Source organism: Poecilia reticulata, linkage group LG11, assembly GCF_000633615.1.
Source record: "Poecilia reticulata strain Guanapo linkage group LG11, Guppy_female_1.0+MT, whole genome shotgun sequence".
Lineage (NCBI taxonomy): Eukaryota > Metazoa > Chordata > Actinopteri > Cyprinodontiformes > Poeciliidae > Poecilia > Poecilia reticulata.
This window is the reverse complement of record NC_024341.1, coordinates 3,476,807-3,495,038: the sequence shown is the minus strand read 5'-3', so window position 1 is coordinate 3,495,038 and position 18,232 is coordinate 3,476,807. Positions and strand designations below refer to the sequence as shown.

The 18,232-nt window shown below is 39.8% G+C and overlaps 1 protein-coding gene across 2 annotated transcripts in view; it reads right to left on the bottom strand.

The window, feature by feature from the left end:
• col22a1 (collagen, type XXII, alpha 1) overlaps positions 1 to 18,232 on the bottom strand; it is a 72,359-nt gene that overhangs the window by 2,957 nt on the left and 51,170 nt on the right. For both annotated transcript variants that reach the window (XM_008421352.2, XM_017307631.1), the window contains 25 exons: positions 16,141 to 16,185; positions 13,285 to 13,362; positions 13,163 to 13,198; positions 13,029 to 13,082; positions 12,809 to 12,853; positions 11,239 to 11,274; positions 11,032 to 11,145; positions 10,669 to 10,722; positions 10,444 to 10,497; positions 8,497 to 8,550; positions 8,297 to 8,350; positions 8,083 to 8,136; positions 7,937 to 7,990; positions 7,761 to 7,814; positions 7,629 to 7,673; positions 6,402 to 6,455; positions 5,219 to 5,272; positions 5,028 to 5,081; positions 3,622 to 3,693; positions 3,499 to 3,534; positions 3,363 to 3,407; positions 1,641 to 1,820; positions 1,462 to 1,528; positions 1,148 to 1,330; positions 18 to 95 (listed from right to left, as the gene is read on the bottom strand). In XM_008421352.2, coding sequence (XP_008419574.1) covers positions 18 to 95; positions 1,148 to 1,330; positions 1,462 to 1,528; positions 1,641 to 1,820; positions 3,363 to 3,407; positions 3,499 to 3,534; positions 3,622 to 3,693; positions 5,028 to 5,081; positions 5,219 to 5,272; positions 6,402 to 6,455; positions 7,629 to 7,673; positions 7,761 to 7,814; positions 7,937 to 7,990; positions 8,083 to 8,136; positions 8,297 to 8,350; positions 8,497 to 8,550; positions 10,444 to 10,497; positions 10,669 to 10,722; positions 11,032 to 11,145; positions 11,239 to 11,274; positions 12,809 to 12,853; positions 13,029 to 13,082; positions 13,163 to 13,198; positions 13,285 to 13,362; positions 16,141 to 16,185 — 1,654 coding nt within the window. The remainder of the gene's footprint in view (positions 1 to 17; positions 96 to 1,147; positions 1,331 to 1,461; positions 1,529 to 1,640; positions 1,821 to 3,362; positions 3,408 to 3,498; positions 3,535 to 3,621; positions 3,694 to 5,027; positions 5,082 to 5,218; positions 5,273 to 6,401; positions 6,456 to 7,628; positions 7,674 to 7,760; positions 7,815 to 7,936; positions 7,991 to 8,082; positions 8,137 to 8,296; positions 8,351 to 8,496; positions 8,551 to 10,443; positions 10,498 to 10,668; positions 10,723 to 11,031; positions 11,146 to 11,238; positions 11,275 to 12,808; positions 12,854 to 13,028; positions 13,083 to 13,162; positions 13,199 to 13,284; positions 13,363 to 16,140; positions 16,186 to 18,232) is intronic.

Below are 18,232 nucleotides of genomic sequence, written 5' to 3'. Positions count from 1 at the left end.
AGGGATCTGGACCTTACCTATGGGGCCGACAGGGCCCTGCTCCCCTCTCTCACCAACACCAGTTTCTCCTTTCTCTCCTCTTGCTCCTTTATCACCTAAAACAAGGAATAACTTTTTCAATGGCTGTTTAAATTACTAATATGCTCAAAGGTTTTTGAAATTCTGCTGATGTAGGAAAAAGACAATTTTGCAATTGTGGTGTTTTTGTTAACCTTCTTAAGAGACGGGGCCGATTGGACCCCACAATATTTTTACATAATGCGTTTCACTGAACCCGCGTGTGATTTTACAAGATTTTTTTTGTGTGTGGTTTCGGGAACTGACAGTCTGGCAGAACAGCCCCACCACTTCTTTGATATCCAACCATTTTTTTAAGGGTTTTTTTGGCTCTAGTGGCCTTTATTTGAAGGTTGTTCGACAGGAAAGAGGGTTATGAGAGAGAGGGAAGACATGCGGCAAATGTCACCAGGCCGGGAATTGAACCTGCGACCATCGCCACAAGGACCAAGACCTCAATGCGTAGGTTGTGCTTTGCCCCTGCGCCACCACAGCACCCCTTGATATCCAACCATGACTTTTACTGAGCTCCTCCTGTGCATCGTACTAAGACCTCAGAAGGCTTAAATAAGAAATGCATAATAATAAGTTTGTTCACGCGATAAGTCAATAAAAAAATATGCCGTGCCCTTTAATTTCTTCCTTCTCCTTCTCTGTTGTTTGCAACAGTGTTTCCATTTGTGGCTTTGTGAAATAAACCAATTTCGAAATGTCTAAAACAAACTAAACTGCTCATCTCAGTGCCAAAACTGTTTATCAAAAAACAAGTTTTCTTTTTTAAATTGTCATGTTTCAATTAAGCAAATTTGTTTTCAAAATGTCAAATTGAGCATTTATATGGTCAATGGAAACCCAGCTAATGTTACGTAACAATTCCAAACTCATCAAGTGATTGCTGCTTTATGAAAATGAACAAAACCACAGGTAACGGCTGTGGCTTGAATGCTTCAAAAGTTGTTCAAAAGGCGCCAGAGGCTTCAGGCTGAGATGATCTCAGTGATCCGTGTTACACAGAGGTAACTCTGGCCACTTTTTTGGACTGCATATGTGTAGGAAGGCTGTAAATGCAATACTTATGGCACCTGCTTACCCTTAGGACCCATGGGTCCCCGGGGTCCTTCTCCACCATTTTGTCCAGGTATACCTGACTCTCCAGGTGGACCTTGTCGTCCAGGGCTGCCTTCTTTACCTGGAGGACCTGGAGGTCCAGGACGTCCCGCTGTACTCTTCACATGTGCAGGCTGGATCTGAGCCATGAGGTAAGCCATTTTGGCTAGAGAGAAAAAATAGAGTGAGCAATTTCCTACATTCTCAACAGAGACACCCTAAATTTTACTAAAAGAAAATTAAAAGACCTTATCTAGCTCCCAATGTCCAACATCGACAAAATAATTGCTTATTTACCTTCTAATTGTTTGGCCAGCTCCTCCTGGACAAGCCTCCTCATCTGCTCCAGTGACACTGACTCGCCCTGAGGCAGTAGAGATGCTAATGAGTCACTCAGTTGTTAACGCCATTTGTAATTTTACTTCCATTTTGCTTCCCAGTGAAAGTCAGGATATATTTCTATAGACATGACTCACTCTGGGTCCTGGGAGACCAGGGTTTCCTGAAGGTCCCTGAGGCCCCGGGGCTCCGAGTTCACCTGGTGGTCCTGACATTCCCATTATCCCTGTGTGGCCCTTTCTACCTGGGGGACCGGGATTTCCAGGCATACCAGGATCTCCAGTCTGTCCTTTTTCTCCTTTTGTACCGTGGTCTCCCTGATTTATAAAATAACAGTTATTAGTAAGTGGTTCAAGTTCAAACACCTCTTAAAATTACACATCACAGAAGTGAAGGAAGAGAAATATGTCACGGTTTGGTTTCCGAATCTGTGTGGGTAGAAAAAGTCTAGATAATAGATACTTGGGTTTCTTAATTTAGCACCATGAAGCATTAGCCTTTATATTGGTTATCATCCTACAGCTGATATTTTGGGGTCGTTCAGGAGGTTTTGAGTTATGAATATTTTACGTAAAGTAGATAGAAGTCTTTCAATAGCAAGCCTGCCACTTATTTCTACATATCGCACTACATACTATGAGCAAGACGTTTTTTTGGTCTTATACTTGAAAGAAAACTCTGAATTTTGATAATTTTAGAATCTGTATTCAATGTAGAATAATTCAGCCCAAGTTTAATGAGTTCATATACTGTGGTCTTTATGATCAGCTTAACCTCAGTTGGTGTGAGTATTAAAAGAGGAACGAAAATGGTATTAATATATGATTTGTGTCCCCTTCTGCTGACTGATACCTTTGAATAATGACACCACTTGATCTTTAGAAACCTCTGTGTCCCAGGCTAAAAATCTGTTTTAGCCTGGTTTCATCTTGGATTTTAAAAGGTCTTAGTTGTCTTCATTACAAAATTCATATTTTTACAAAGGTGTGCAGACTTTTTCTTCCATCCAGTGTGTGATCTATGGCATTTGCTATTGTAATACAAAAACGAGCCATAAAGTTAGGCTATCCTCTAAATTCCATCGCTTATCACAATATATTATTTGTTCAACACAAAAGAATAATGATCCCAACTATTATTTTCCCACTGAGGAGGCTTTGTGTGCTTTTTCTTCCACCGTGTATTCTTCTATATCTAGGCCATGCCTGAGTCAGGATGTTCAGCTCTGACTCAGAGTCAGCATCTTGGACCGATTCATCTTGTCTGTGCGTGGGGCGGTGTGGGAGTTTTGTCGTCCACTCTAAGAACGTCTTCTTGTTGTTCTCACACAGAACTAACTGCCTCTGATTTCCAGTCCATGTTGGGGTAAATGTCCCTACGAGTTTAGTTCCTGGTTTTCTTGCCCTTGCTCTCGTTAGCTGCTCCTCCATTACAAATGTGCGCAAAACTTTGTCAATATTTCACTAATGTTGAAAAAACAGTTTTGCAATTGTGCTGTTTCCATTAAATAAGAATCACAATTAAAATCACACATGTAATGAGTTTGTTCATGAGGTAAGTCTTTAAATTAAAAAGACATGCTGCACCATTGTCCTCAAACTACTTCCTGTCTTCTTCATGGTTTGCGTCAGTGGCAACATCCGGTTGTCGATCATGTGACTTGTGTGATGTGAAAAAAGAATCTCCATTGCAGTTCTGGGAGATACACAAATTTTGATACGGCCAAAAAGGATGTCCTCATCCTAGCGCAAAATTTTTGAGGTTTTTATTTTTAATTGTTGCGTTTCCATTAAGTGAATCTTTTTAAGAAATGTTAGATTGCACAATTATATGGTCAATTCAGACATAGACATACTTACCTTATCTCCTCTAAGGCCTCGATCTCCAAGTCGACCTGGCATTCCCTGTGAAACACAGCAGACAAGCAGATATATTAATGAAATATCCAGAGGACATTTTTTATTCTTTAATGTAGTTTTCATTAGGAATCCTCACCTGTTTGCCTTCAGGGCCAATGGGTCCAGGTGGACCCTGTTAATCAGAACAAAATGTGTGATTAATCTTAAGTTGTTGGTTTCTGTCAACCTAAGATAAAGTTGATACTAATCCAGAACTCACCGCAGGTCCTTTGGGCCCGTTAAAGCCTGGTAGCCCAGGGTTACCTGGTTCTCCCTTGTCTCCTCTCAGACCCTGTTGAACAGCAGAGATGCGGCTGTCCATCACATGGCTCACATGTACGATATTGTACTTGTGTTCAAAAAGGATTCAGTGAGATTACGCCTTAGCTACACTCAGCTACGCCCTGGATAAAAAAAAATCTCAGGAGAAAATCCTCTTGCCTGTGCTCGGAGATTAAAACTCATATTTACAGACAATATGCAGAGCCGAGGACATGTGTGGTCTTTCTATCGACCATATCTATCATCTCAGTCAGTAATGCTGGAGTGACTTAAAGGGCCAGTATTATGTTTACCAGCCACATAGTGCTGTTTTATAACACAATCAAGTAACTATGTTGACTTCATTTGTTATAACATTGCTAAATATATCAAATATGACTTAAAAGAAATCTAACTTTGCAATTTAACACCTTAAAATTGGGCCTCTGTCTCTTTAAAAACTGCTCTTTCTGAAACTCCGCCTTCAGGAAGTCATTATGATTAATCAGACTAATTGTTTCAGGCCTTTCAGAAATAGAGACATGTGGAATTGTAGACCCCTTGTGGACAGTTCTGTTTTACAAAGAATAAAAAATATTTGCAACTTTTACTTTAATCAAATTCTAGCAAACTGTGAAGAAAAGGAACAAGAGTTGATTGAATAACTAACCTTTGAAAACATCTTTTTTAAATATTTGTCCAAGTGATGAGGTCTTAATAACAACTATGTGCAAAATGCTTCCAGTTGGAATACACATACAGAGGTCTAAGGATTCCAGGTGAGAATTCTTCATGTCTGTTTCTATGCTTGATTTATGCTGCGACACACAAAATCCCACATGCATACATAGATTTCACCTTATCGGATGACTCTGAATCATCAGCGACCATATCTATCATCTGATGCACAACCCAGGAGACAGTCCGGTTCCACCCGTTACCTGTGCCGGGCCTTATCTTATATCAGCCACAGCTGCTGTCGTTTCTGACTCACTCTGGGAGAAGAAGACTCCTTCCAGCTCAGAGCAACGTTCCCTCCAGACATCCATCACAATCTGACACCAGGTTTCTTAAGTGTCCTTTAGAGATTTTCGATTCGCCCCCCACAACTTCTTCACAACTGCGTCTTATATTTATTAGATTTTTCTAAGACGTGGAGTATCTGCTGCAGCACAGGTTGTTATTTCTGTTTTTCAGCTACTTTAAAAGGGTAGTAATATGTATTGTTGAGAACTTTTTGGATGATTGTTCAACTAACAAAGATTTTCTTGTCTTCTAAATTATTTGCAAAGTTTATGAAGCACACCAGAACACAAATGTCAACGTTTTGATGGTCTGCCGTTGAAGCTGTAGGAAGTTACTCACCGGTGTTCCAGGGAGTCCTGATTTTCCAGAAGGTCCCGGCTCACCCGGCTTACCCTGGAGTGTAAAAATGAAAACACAAGTGAAGCTGACGGTGATGAAGAGCTGGAGAAATGACCCGAGTGTCAGTTATTAACGACCCTGATCTATCAGTCTGCTTGCCTCTGTTGCCATCGTCTGCATCAAACACTCACCGGCTCTCCTCTTGGTCCAAGAAGTCCCTCGGGGCCAGGAGGGCCTTTGGGGCCCTGCAAAACAACCATCAATGTTTAATTTCATCCTTTCATTAATGGGAAAACCTCTATGCTTCCAAGTTTTAATGACATACTTGTCCAAAAGAGTATTGCGTCTCTCCAGCCTAAGGGTTCTTGTGGAACCCTGAACAATTGGTCTGTAGTTGGGGAAAATGATGTGATGCAGAAAATCCTATCTACAGTTTAAATGGATAATAAAATGGAAAGTGTTTGCAGTTTGGGAAGTGTTCACCTGAGGTATTGTATCTGATGTTTTGAGATTTTTTTTTTTTTTTTGCTCTCTTTCTGCTTTAAGTAATTGGGACTCTGGAGGAGTTGGCAAGCATTTCCCTTTGTTGTGTTTAGAATTTTTATGAGTTCTGATGATCCGCCCTCATCTTTGCTGGCCTTGCATTTGCTGTCCTAATTGGTTTATTTCATTAGATTAAAGTGGATTGAAAAAGCATTCACATCCCTGAGGCTATTTCACATTTTGGCAAACCTCAGTTTGTTTTTTGTTGTTATTTTTGACTGGGTGTTGGATGTTATTTATTGGACCAACACAAAGCAGTGCATAAATGTACAATGCTCTACGTTTCCAGAACCACCTTCACCTGCAGTTTCATCTATTTGTCTTTTGATGTGTAACTCTACCGGTTTGCACACCTGAGCATTATTAGCTCATCCAAACTCAAGTAGATTGGATGAGTCGTGCCTGCGAACATCATTTTTCAAGAGTGGTCACAGATTCGGGTCTGTACTTTGACTGGGCCACTGCATGATCAACATGAGGGGATGATATAAAGACAGCAACACAAGCGATTGCTGATTTTCATCCAGGAGGAGTTGCTGCAGGTAAATGACTCGATGCAATCTGCTGGGTTTCCTGAGATAGATTTTTTAAAATTATTTGACGAATAAGTTGAGTATTATGCACTGATTGATAACTAGGATAAATTGGAATGGACTGAAATTACTTTTTTTGTGTAAAATGCCTCAAAATGACATTTCCTGTCGATTTGCACTTTATAAATGAACTGAATTGAAAAGGTGTATTGATTTTTCTGCAGCACATTGCATAAAAGTCCTGTATCTGTATGTGAGTAACTTTAACACCAGCTCTACTGAACAAAATTTTCCAAACCTCCTTTCCCGGTTTGCCGTCACGTCCTGCCGATCCGGGTTTCCCATCCTCTCCCTGTGCAGAACATTAGGAAAAACACACAGTGAACAAAAATAGCTATAACAGTTACAGAACAGTGGCTATATAAAAAAAAAATCATCATTTACCTGGAAGCTATAATGAAACCTTGAGCCAAGTCCACACTACCGAACATTACCTATTAAATTTGGCCTTCAGGGTGACAGTGTGCAGAGATTTCACCTGACTGACAGTTGACGGCAGCAGCTAAGCAGTGCAGTGTCTATAACAGCGCTTTGCACTGTCTCTAATAAGATATCTGCAGTGCGGACCGGCGGGGCCCGCTGCGGGGCCCGCAGCCTGGCCGCCGCGCTGCCGCTCCCTGAGAATCTGTCAGTAATGAGCCGTGCCATTGTTCATGTCTGTGTGGCTCCAGGCTTCCTGCTGGGGTGTGCTGAGCTGTGTTAGTGGCAAAGCAGCAGGTGTGCTGCTTCTTCTAAAGGAGGCATGGGAATGTGTATGTGTGTGTGAAGAAAAAGAGCAGGTGTCTGACACAGTGTAGCCTGACATCACAGGTCTGCACAGGGTATTTCTGGCTTTAAAACTTTGAATAGGCTAAAATCTCATGGGGACACAACTTTAAAAACAGTGAGAAACAACAGACTCACAGAGACACATTACAAATATGCACAAATATTGGTCCTAAAGTCGAAAAAAACAACAACACAACTTTGCAATTGTAATGATTCCATTAATTAAGAAAGGAAATTAAAATCACATGTGAGTAAGTTTGTTTATGTGATAAGTCATTAAGAATGATGGCAGCGAAGGAGGTAAACAGTTAGAGCGACAAACCCCATTTAGAAGCAGCTACGTTTGCTGTGGTTTGGGGAAACTAGTCAGTGATTTTACAGAAGAGCTACAGATTCAACACATTGGAATGATGCACAACTTTTATTGAATGTGTGATACTGTGAAGGTTCTGGACATATGGACATATTTAGTCTTTATGGTTAAATAAAATTCACAACAAATCCATATTTAAAGCAAACTTCTGCACCAAATTGTTGGTTTTACAGTTAATTTCAGTTGTTTGTGGTGTAATTATGTTTCAACAAAAAAGAAAGGCTTGAGTGCTTCATCAAAAGCCCAAAATGAATATTCATACTGCTGTCCTGTACAATATGTTCATTTTCTTTTTAAGATCAGCACATGAAAAACAACTTCTACCTTTTCTCCTGGAGGCCCAGGCTCTCCTCTGTGGCCCTTGAAGCCCTGGGAGGAAGCGGAGGAAGCAGAGCGTTAGTCGTTTGGCACTGTGGAAGCTTCTTCTATCAAATCCGATTAGTGTTGCTTACTTACAGGGAGTCCCCGGAGTCCAGGGTTTCCTGGAGGTCCAGGTTCACCTTGTTTCCCCTAGAAGGAAAGAAACAAATGATAGAAATGGTGTTAGTAGAGCTTTGTGTCTGTGTACACAATTTAGACCGTGTTTTATAGACGGTATTAAACCAGATGTTGGTTGGGTTAGTTTTACTTACAGGTTCTCCTGATTCACCTGGTCTGCCATCTTTTCCCATTTTCCCAGGCTGACCCTGAATGTTTACAAAAATGGTCATTTAGCATCTTCAGTTAGTGCAAAATACTTTGTCACAACACAACACATAAAAATGTTCTTTTCCCTTACTATCAAGCCGGGAAGACCTGGTGGTCCTTGGATTCCTTTGAGTCCCTCTTTTCCCTGGAGAAAACAAACACGCCATGGTCACCAGAGAAAAACAAGAAATGATTAATAGCTGCTATTACAGCGCGTGCTGGCTGACCTACATGCTAGAGGCTGCACAAAATGACATATGGGAAATGAACATTCTGAGAGGAGAGTACAGCAAATGCAGCCTGACCTTTTCTCCAGGAGGGCCTGGGGGTCCAACTTGGCCAGGTTGGCCGTCGTTACCCTAAAGAATAAAGATGTAGCGTCAGTGAAGGTCAACAGAAATAGAAAACCATGCTGTAGCAACAAATAAATGTGGCCTATTTGCAAAAACTCCCAAATGTGCTTGTTCTGTAAATACTGATCACTATTTATAAAAAAGCTACTTACAGGAGCACCCATTAATCCTGCAGGACCTGGATGGCCAGGGGGTCCTGGATGGCCCTGTGATGACAGCAGCGGTGGTTAAAACACAGCTACCCAAGTTCAGCTGTAGTGCCTTAGAAAAGTATTCATAACTTTCTAACTTTTCTACAATTTACTACAATTACAAAAAGTCAAGGTTTTTGAATTTTATGTGAGAGACCAATTCCATGTAGTGTATGACTACCAAGCAGAAAGGAAATGACGACATGATGTTTACCTTTTCATACAAATAAAATCTAAAAGGGCCCATAAATCCCATCTCACCAATCCAGAAGTCACCTAATTAGTAAGTGTAGCCCACCTATGTGTTTAAGTTCATAAAGATGAAGGAACCCACCACAAAGGTCAAGGAACACACCACAAAGGTCAAAGAACACACCACAAATGTCAAAGAACACACAATAAAGATCAAAGAACACACCACAAAGATCAAAGAACACACCACAAAGATCAAAGAGCACACCACAAAGATCAAAGCACACACCACAAAGGACACAAGGGGGTTAGGTTACAAAACAATACACCATTCTCCTGCATCTCTAAGATATGTCTGTCTACTAAAGCTACCCTGCCAGCATGCCTAAGTGGGCCCCATGAGGGGAAAAGGAGAACAGACCAGATGGGTCCCATATGGGTTTGTCCGCGGGTTCCACGATGGCCCCACATGGGTTTGCCCATATAGGGCCACAGCCCACATGGGCCCTACATGGTGGTGGGCCCACATGGGTTTGTCCATTTAGGGCCCATGTAGGGCCCACATAGGCCCATGTAGGGCCCACATAGGCCCTACATGGGAAAATCTATGTGGGGCCATCGTGGAACCCGCGGACAAACCCATATGGGACTCATATATCAGCCCTCCTTTCCCCCACATGGGGCCCACCTAGGCATGCTGGCAGGGTAATAGCTAAGACTGCTGTCTTAGCTATTAGCTTTGGAATGTAGAGTTTCTCTAAACTTTAGTAGAAGCTTGGAGAAGCAATCAAAAGGTTCCTGGTACACTCCACAAATCTGGCATTTGTGAAAGATAAGCAGATTGTTGAAATTAATCCATTAAAAGGCCTATTAAATGTTGGTCAATACTGTCTGCTTTTATAGCTGCTCTGGTCAGATGAGATCAATGTAATTAAAAAATAGTACTTCACACAGTCTCCACTGTGGCACCATCATCCCTTAGGGATAGGTTTTATCAGGGAAGTTGGATGATCTAAAATATAAGAAACTCTAGAAGAAAACCCATTAGAAGACTCATCTAATTGAACAGTGACCCCAAATACAAACAGAGGTATGGTATATATATTAGGACAAACATATTCATGTTTTAAAATGGCCCAGTCAAAGTCCAGACTAAAATCATATTGAGAATGAATGCATCAACATGTACAAAGCTGAAGGAGACTGTCAAAGATTTGATTTTAGATTGTTCTGTACTTATTCATTCACACTGCTGCCCAGTTTGTCCTTGAATGAATTTCACATTTTCTTCTGCAAATCTCTCTACTGTAATACAGAACAAGCAACCCTTTGCACTACATTTATTGTCACTTTTTCTGTGACAATCTGTGCTGCCTTGAAGTAGGTAGTTGCAAGCAGGCGTTCATTCTCTGCTCAGACAAAGCGAACTCACATGTCAGCTGTATTGCCATGTGGAGTTTGGTCTGACATTGCTGTTTTCAATAAAGAGAAAGATATGCCACCCAAAAGTCTTTCAGCTTTGGTTGAAGCAAAATAGAATTCAGACTCAATGGAGTGAACACAAAGGCAGTACGCATTTTATTATAAATATTTTTTTAAAGAAGCATGTATTCTGTCCACTTTACAATTACGCAATATTTTGCTTCGTTCTACCAGTTAACAACCCCCCGCCCCCCAAAAAAAAATACAATATGTGAGCACTCATGATGAATATACCTTTTCTCCTTTGTCTCCAGGGCCTCCAGGAGGTCCTTGATCCCCTTTTATGCCCTGTAGAGAAACAAAAAATCTTGAAATCGCTGTAAAGCAATGTGTGCCTAAGTTAAGTTTTGCTAGAGATCTTGATACCATGTCACCTAGTATATGAATTTTCCAACTTATGATTAACTTGTTAGATTCTTCCATTGGAGCAATAAGACTGAGGCCACTGAGTAAAATTACCTTCACACCATCACCTCCAGGAGACCCCTGAGGTCCAGTTGGTCCAGGGGGCCCCTGTAATAGCACAGAAAGCCATCAGTCTCTGCCCAGGCAGACATTGCAGAGCGCCACTGGTGGGTTCTAATAGTTCACCGTTGCCCCCCACAGGAGGCACAGCTAATGATGCAGACAGAGCCTTGCCATCCGTCACAGCTACAGTGACAGATGATGCCAAAGTTCAGACCTCATTCGTCACAAAGGGTGAATTTAGTGAAGACACACTTTATAACAACTCTTAAAGATGTGAAAAGGTACTATAATAGACTTTAAATCGCCAGGGAGAACTTTAGAATAATGAGACCAGGGTAATGGCTTTGTTCTTACCGGATATCCATCTTGGCCATCTTTTCCAGGAGGTCCCTGGTGTCCTTTATCACCTGGGACTCCTGGTAGTCCGGGCGGTCCGGGGGGACCTGCGGGGCAGTCTGAGCAAATATCCTAAAGATGCCACAGACAAGTTTGTGATGAAGTGGTCAGCCAGGGAATCCATGTGAATTCTTTTCTATATAATGTGGCAGAGAATCTCCTTACCTTCAGATTTAAGTCAGATAGATCTGCTGATTTTCCCTGAGAGGCAGCAAAAAGAAAACAGTAATCCACAAAACAAGATTAAAGGCTGTATTCATTGGGATTTACTTATAATTCTAATAATTGTTTAGGGATACAAATAATGCTTTTTATCAGTACTAACCAGAAAGATGCTTTAGCAATAAACAAGTAAACTCAGTTTTCCTGTCTCAGTTAAATGTTTCAGATGGTCATGCTAATGATATTATTAGACAAAGATAAGAATATGTAGTTTTGAAAAGAGGATTTTGTTCGAGGAGGAAAAAAAGTTGGCCAAACAAACCTGGCCCAAGTGGGAAAAGTAATCAACCACCTTGTTAGATCATGAATCAATTGAAACAACACCATTTTTGAGAAAGCGGACTTTAATTTCATTAGCCACACCCATGGCTGATTACTGCCAGTGCTGTAGAACCAAGCAATCATTCACATTTGATAGTCCAGTAGACTTGGTTCTATTGGGAACCAAAATTGCAACATTGTTACATTTTCAGCTGGTGAGGTTTGCTTTCACACCAAATTGGGTCAAACGCATCAAACCCTTTGAAAAAACCTGTTCACCTTTCGCCTGTTGTGGCGCTGCACCAAAAACCACTGAAGAAAACAATATGAAAACCTCTGAAGAAGACAATGAGCGCAACTTCCTTCTTCACAAAATGTAAACAAACATGGAGTGGTGTTAGCTTTCAGTGGTTGAAAGATTTCTTTGGTGGAAGACAATAAGACATTTTTCCCGCTAGCGCTAGCCTCATGCGTTTTGTTTTAGTTGTATTCACCCAGAATGCCCTGTACTACAGTCTGCTTCCTGCTTTTGGAGTGGCCTGCTTGGTCCGCTTGGTATTCACATACACATTTGAATCGCACCAGAGTTCATTTCAACTGTACTGAGACCTTGTTTTTCAGGTGGGCCAGAGTTACATTTTTTGGTCTGATTGCGCATTCACACCTCCCCAAATAAACCGGCACCTGGACTACAGTTAGACTAAAACTGACTAAACAGGGCTGGTGTGAATACACCCTAAACAGGACCACTTGAAGAGGGCCATGATATCTCCAAAAACAAAACATCATTCACCAATCTAAAGAACTTCAACATTTACTTGTTCCTTTAACTTTGTGATAAACTGATTGACGGATGAAAACAACTTTTAAACAATGGAATATAGAATAAAATCTGGAAATATAATTTTTTTTACTGTTTTCTTTTTCTGTCCCTATACGACCTTTAGAAAATACTTACATTTATTTCTATACTGTCCAGAATGTGTAGAAACCATGATTCAGAGTTGAATCACCCAAAATAAAGTTACATTATAGACCTAACCAGCTAAAACAAGAGAATGTTACTCTGCTCAGCAAGGAAAGATCTGAGAGCCCAGAAAGGATGAAATGGGAAATGCTGCATCTTCCCCGGATGATAGGAGTATTTACTCTCTCTAAGGAAAAACACTGGAGTCACAGCTCTTTGAGCTCAAAAATGAGAAAACCTACAGATTGAGTCATGAGTGCAAAAGCACTTAACATGCAAACTTACAGGCTCTCCTTGAGATCCCTTTTCTCCTGGCCTTCCTGGTAAACCCTTAGTTTGGAGCAAAAGCAAAAAGTTACATTTTTAATTAAGGGTCATCTGCCAAATGGCAAAAACATATATAACATCCACCAAATTCTACAGAACCAGACATGCTAGATCCAAACGACATTTCTGTTATGAAAGTTCCCATCATTCTTTAGTTATTTGTTAGGGTTAAATTTACATTGTGCCCTGCTGGACCTTGAGGACCTGCAACTCCTGGTTGGCCTCTCAACCCCTGAAAGACAGACACACAAACTGAAGAAGGACAGCAAAAAGACAGAAATATTCTGTAATCTTCATCTAGTGAATAACTACCACAGGTCCTGGTTCCCCATTTTTCCCTGGAGGCCCCTGCAGAGACAAACATAGTAACATATGGATCTCTGCGATTCTGTCCACCGAAGGTGAATCATTTTGGCCCAGAATCATGTTCTTACCAGAGGACCCTCTTTCCCTTCCCCTGGAGAGCCCCTGTCCCCAGGTAACCCAGGGGGTCCGCGTTGTCCAGGTGGGCCCTAAGGAAAAATAAATATTATATTTTATGTTTCATTTAGCAATGATAAAATACCACAGTACATTTAATGTGGAACTGAAGACCAACCCTTAATCATCAGAGGAGGAAATATACGTATGATTATTTGATAATAGAGGTGTGCCGATCGATCGGCCACCAATCATAATCGGCCGATTTCCATGAAAAAGTGTATGATCGGTGATCGCTGATCATGGTCCCTTGATGCCGATCACACAAACCGATCACCTGCTTCTCATTTTGCAGCCTGCCTGTGCAGCTGTTCTCCTCTTTCCTTCACACTGCGCAAACGCACAGCAACAAATTCTAAGCGATGTGGAACTATAACGCACTGAGTGATTGAGGACGTCTGCATGTTGTGGCAGAAAATTGAAGCATATGGGGTGAAGCAGGTCAAAATGCATCAACACGACGAATCTAATATGGCATCAAGACAATGCCTTGCCGTACTTAACGAAGTTTGGCTACATCGAGGCTCACTGCAGTAAAAAATACATACGGAGCGATCAGATAACAGGTAAAGCAGCGCACAGCCACAAACACTCACCCGGATTGGCATGACTGTCGGAAAGCTAAACAAATACCCCGCAAAATTATTTAAGTCTTCAAGATGAGATGTAAAACGCTGGTTCTGTTCTCGCTGTTGAACCGCTGTTACGCGCTACAGGTGGTAATATTTCACAGACGGAGCGCCGCTTCTGCTCCACCTGGTAGTGACTCTCACACCGAACCTCTGCTTAAAGCTGCAGCATCCAACTTAAAAAAATACATTTTACATACGTATTAAAACTTTCGCTGTCCTAACATGAGATAAATAATCTCTGAAAAAATAATCGATCTCTCTGCCTCCTCCCTGCTCTGCATAATTTCTCCGCTCAGTCAGAAACAGCCAATCAGAACTAGCAGTAATCAGCTAGCCGCCATGCTATTAGGAAGTTTTCATTCAGTAACTCAGGTGGCTTAAGGTGGGTCTATATTGTAATGGAACCTATATTTGCCTTTGAATGTTAAGTTTTATACTTGAATTTTTTGGCAATGTTGAGAGGTTTTATTTTGACTTTTTGCATTATTTAGCCTCTTCAGAGCCTTCATATGTTTTCAGTCTGTTAAAGATAATATTACAGATAGCAGTACAATTTGCAGAATGCCCGTTTTGTTTTTTTCTTAGAAAAAGTGATTAAAAACAAGTTTTTGTCTAAATTAAGGTGAATTTATGCTTCCTTTTTCCACATAATGTAACCGGTAGTGCTTATGATTAAAAAAAGAATAATTATGTGATCGGTATCGGTGATCGGCCCTCATGGGTGATCGGAATCGGTATCGGCAGAAAAAAACCTGATCTGCACATCTCTATTTGATAAGTTTACCAAAATAAGCATTTTTTGCTGTAGACATGTAGGCTACTTGATTGTCCACCAGCTGTAAGCTACACCTTTTGGTGTGGAAGTTGCTACTCCAGGAAAAACATTCAAAACTAGCTTTTTCCAGTAAAAGATGGGTGTTCAAATTAATTCGAGAAGCGGCACAGAGATGTAAAAAGATATTTCAGTTGAAAATACCTGTTTTCTACAACATATTGATAAATGTCGGAATCTTCAGGGCACCGAGTGAGAATGAAGCTTTCAGTGATGCGCAGGACAGCTAAGCTAAATTTAGCAAAGTTATTTTGTTTGATCACTTTGAGCTTTTGAGCTCTATCCTTCATGGAAAATGCTGGATTAGGAAATGTTTGGAAGCCTCAGCGTTGAGGTAAGATTCTACTTTCACAAAGGAGTATGTATTTTTTTAAATGCTAGCCAAGCTAACTGCTGAGATGCTAAATATGCAAGGTGCTAAACATAGTTTAATGTGAACCCTGTATCTACATTGTTTCGAGATTAAATAAAGTACAACAAAATACTCTGGATGCTATTCTTATGTAATAGTTTTTAAAGAATTGTGACTTGGCAAAAACTAGAGCTACCAGGTGAAATCTTTTATCAGTAAATGTCCATTTTTTTCCACCCATGCTGGTATTTGTTTTAGGTGAGGTTTAGTTTCTGCAAGTAGTAGAATCAGACTTTTAGTACTTTGACAATACAGTCATAATCTCATCAGAAGTTGTACAATTACAAGAAAAAGTCATTTTAATGAGATCAAAACTGCTACTGATGATAATCTGATGCTAACGTCATTTGTAAAACTGAGACCAAAGAATAATTTTACAACTACATTAACATTATATTTTTAATTACTTTCTATGGAGAAATTCCCATAAGGTTACCATCTCATTCTCCAAATATACAATTTTATTATGGTAATATTATGGCTATATTTTTGTAATATAAATATTGCTGTATTATTACAACAATAGTAACATAATATGACTTTATTACAATGACTTTCTTCTCATAATATCACTTTGTTCTAATATTACTATCACCTTATTATGGTAATATTGTGACTTTAATCTCACATAATTAAGACTGTTCTCGTATTATTTTGAGTTTACTGTCATACAATCTCTTAATACTATGACTTTCCTCTCATATCACTTCATTCTCATTTTATCAATCTTGTAATACTATCACTTTATTATTATTGTTATTATTCTCATAATATTATGACTTCATTCTCCAAATGAGCCTGATCCTCACGTTCAGCTGTACGTTTCCTTATTGAGACTAAACATTCAGTTTCCACATAGAAGGAATACAGGTGTGGGTGAAAAAGTTGCTGCTCTTGAAAACTTAATTAACAAAATGTTTTTAAATCACTATACCTTGACTCCAGGTAGTCCTTGATTCCCTGGTGGTCCCGGCTCTCCCTGTAGGGTGACAAATAAAAACAATCAAACTGTTTGCACTTAAATTACTTGTTTCTTCTTTTTTTTTTTTTTCCAATCAATAACTTGAGCTTGTTGCTCAAATTTCCGCCAGGCGGGTTGCTCCAGCGGGGCCTCTTGGCAGCGCCTGGTTACTGTAAAACAACAGCAGTTGTTGTGCTCCTGCGCTGGTTTAATGAGATGCATCTTAACAATGTCCTTCCTGTTTGCACCCGCCTCGTCAGCAGGACAGACGCATGTCTGAAGGAACGCGTTGTGGTGTGCAGCTAAATCTGCCACTTAGGCTCGTTTTCTGCAGAGACAGATGTTTGTGTTACTGTAATACTCAACAAGCCCACAGATGTTCACAGGGAGGAAACATGTGGAACACAAAAGGTTCAGAAGTGCAACATGAACTTAATTTGACTGTGGATTAATGTTCAGATCTTAAACTTATTTAGAGAAATAGCTAAGTTGTTTTCCTTATTATTTATTTAGAAAAATACTTAACATTAAAAACTCAGTTAATACATTCCCTAGCAAAATCCTTCACATCCCTTCACATTTATGTTCATAAATGAACATAAATTCATTTATGTTAAAATGAATTTCTACATGTTTTATTAGGATTTCCTGATGTAGACTAAAACAAGGTAGCATTTAATTGGCTTTCAATTCTTTGTATATATACACGGTGGACCCCCAATCTATTCGCGTATTTTCTTTGGAACATAACTAAATTATTTGCGCAAAAATCCACCTAGTTGGGGATTTATTTAAAAAATATTCCAAAGAAAATGGAGCCGAAGCTGAAACACCTAGCCGCAATGCTAACTGTCACGCTTTTAGCTGGCATTTGCTAAGAGTCAGTCCAGGAGTGCCATTTATTGACGCCAACTGGCCGTTCATCCAAGATTGGAAATACTCGATTTTAATCGTGTCCCACCGCTAGATATGATGCGTAAATAAAGTTTAATGGCCTTGTATAACCTAAAGCTTTTCATTCCTACACAAGCATGTCTGACTTCATGTCCATGCTTTCATTAATTATATATAAAAACAGTAAATGAATGCTGGATGACTCAGCAAAACTGAGGCAACACAAAAATAATAAAACATCCACTGAGATGTGGAAGTTGGTGAAACCTGAGGATTAGAAGGACCCATAAAAATGTCAGTCATGACCAGCAACTTGATGTCAACTTAATGCAATACCAGAGTTTTGACAGCAGCAGCTTTGTGAGGGTAAATTTAAGTCGAATTGACAGTTTAATACTGTAGTTTATGAAGAACCTGGTGCAATTCCAACCTCTGTTCTGCACCAAAAAAATAATTTGATTCATTCTTTAAAATTACATTTAGGTAAAGATTATGGAAAGCAGCCAGCTGAAGACTGCAAACCGATATACCATTGATATGCTGGACCTGTTATTTCATTTAAAAAGTTGGTTTCAAGACTTGAGATGTAAGAGAAGTGCTGGTGAAAACGTGTTTTTTTTTCTAGTTTTTTATTGCACAGAGCAGCTGAACCCTCCCAGTCAGCTGACTGATGGAACTCGAAGAAAATGAATTAGAGTTAATCACAGGGCTGTAATTATTCACAATTCATTATGTTTTAATCGAAAACCAAGCAAAATAAGCAAAATGTTCAATTCAAAAACTCTTTTTGCTGCTAACTTATTGAATAGATAGACATGTTAGTGTCGTGATAGTGAAGCAGAGGAGTGGGAATCGATTGATGTGGACCAGAGTACGGAAGTCATTTTTGTTCTTCATAAAAAAGCATTCAGAAAAGTTCAATGTAAGAAAAATTAAAAGAGAAACAGTTAATTGTACAAATATTTCTGTGAGCTCTAAAACTTATTTTTACTATGATGTGACAGTTTATCATGTTTAATTTACTCACATTTCTGCTAATCTAAAACTTAAATTTAAGCTGGTTCTGGTACACTCACAAACATTTCTGTAGATTAAAAACTAAAATTTTACGTATTTTTACCATATATCTCACAGGCATTGATATGAAGTAGAAAACAGGAAAAACTGTAAA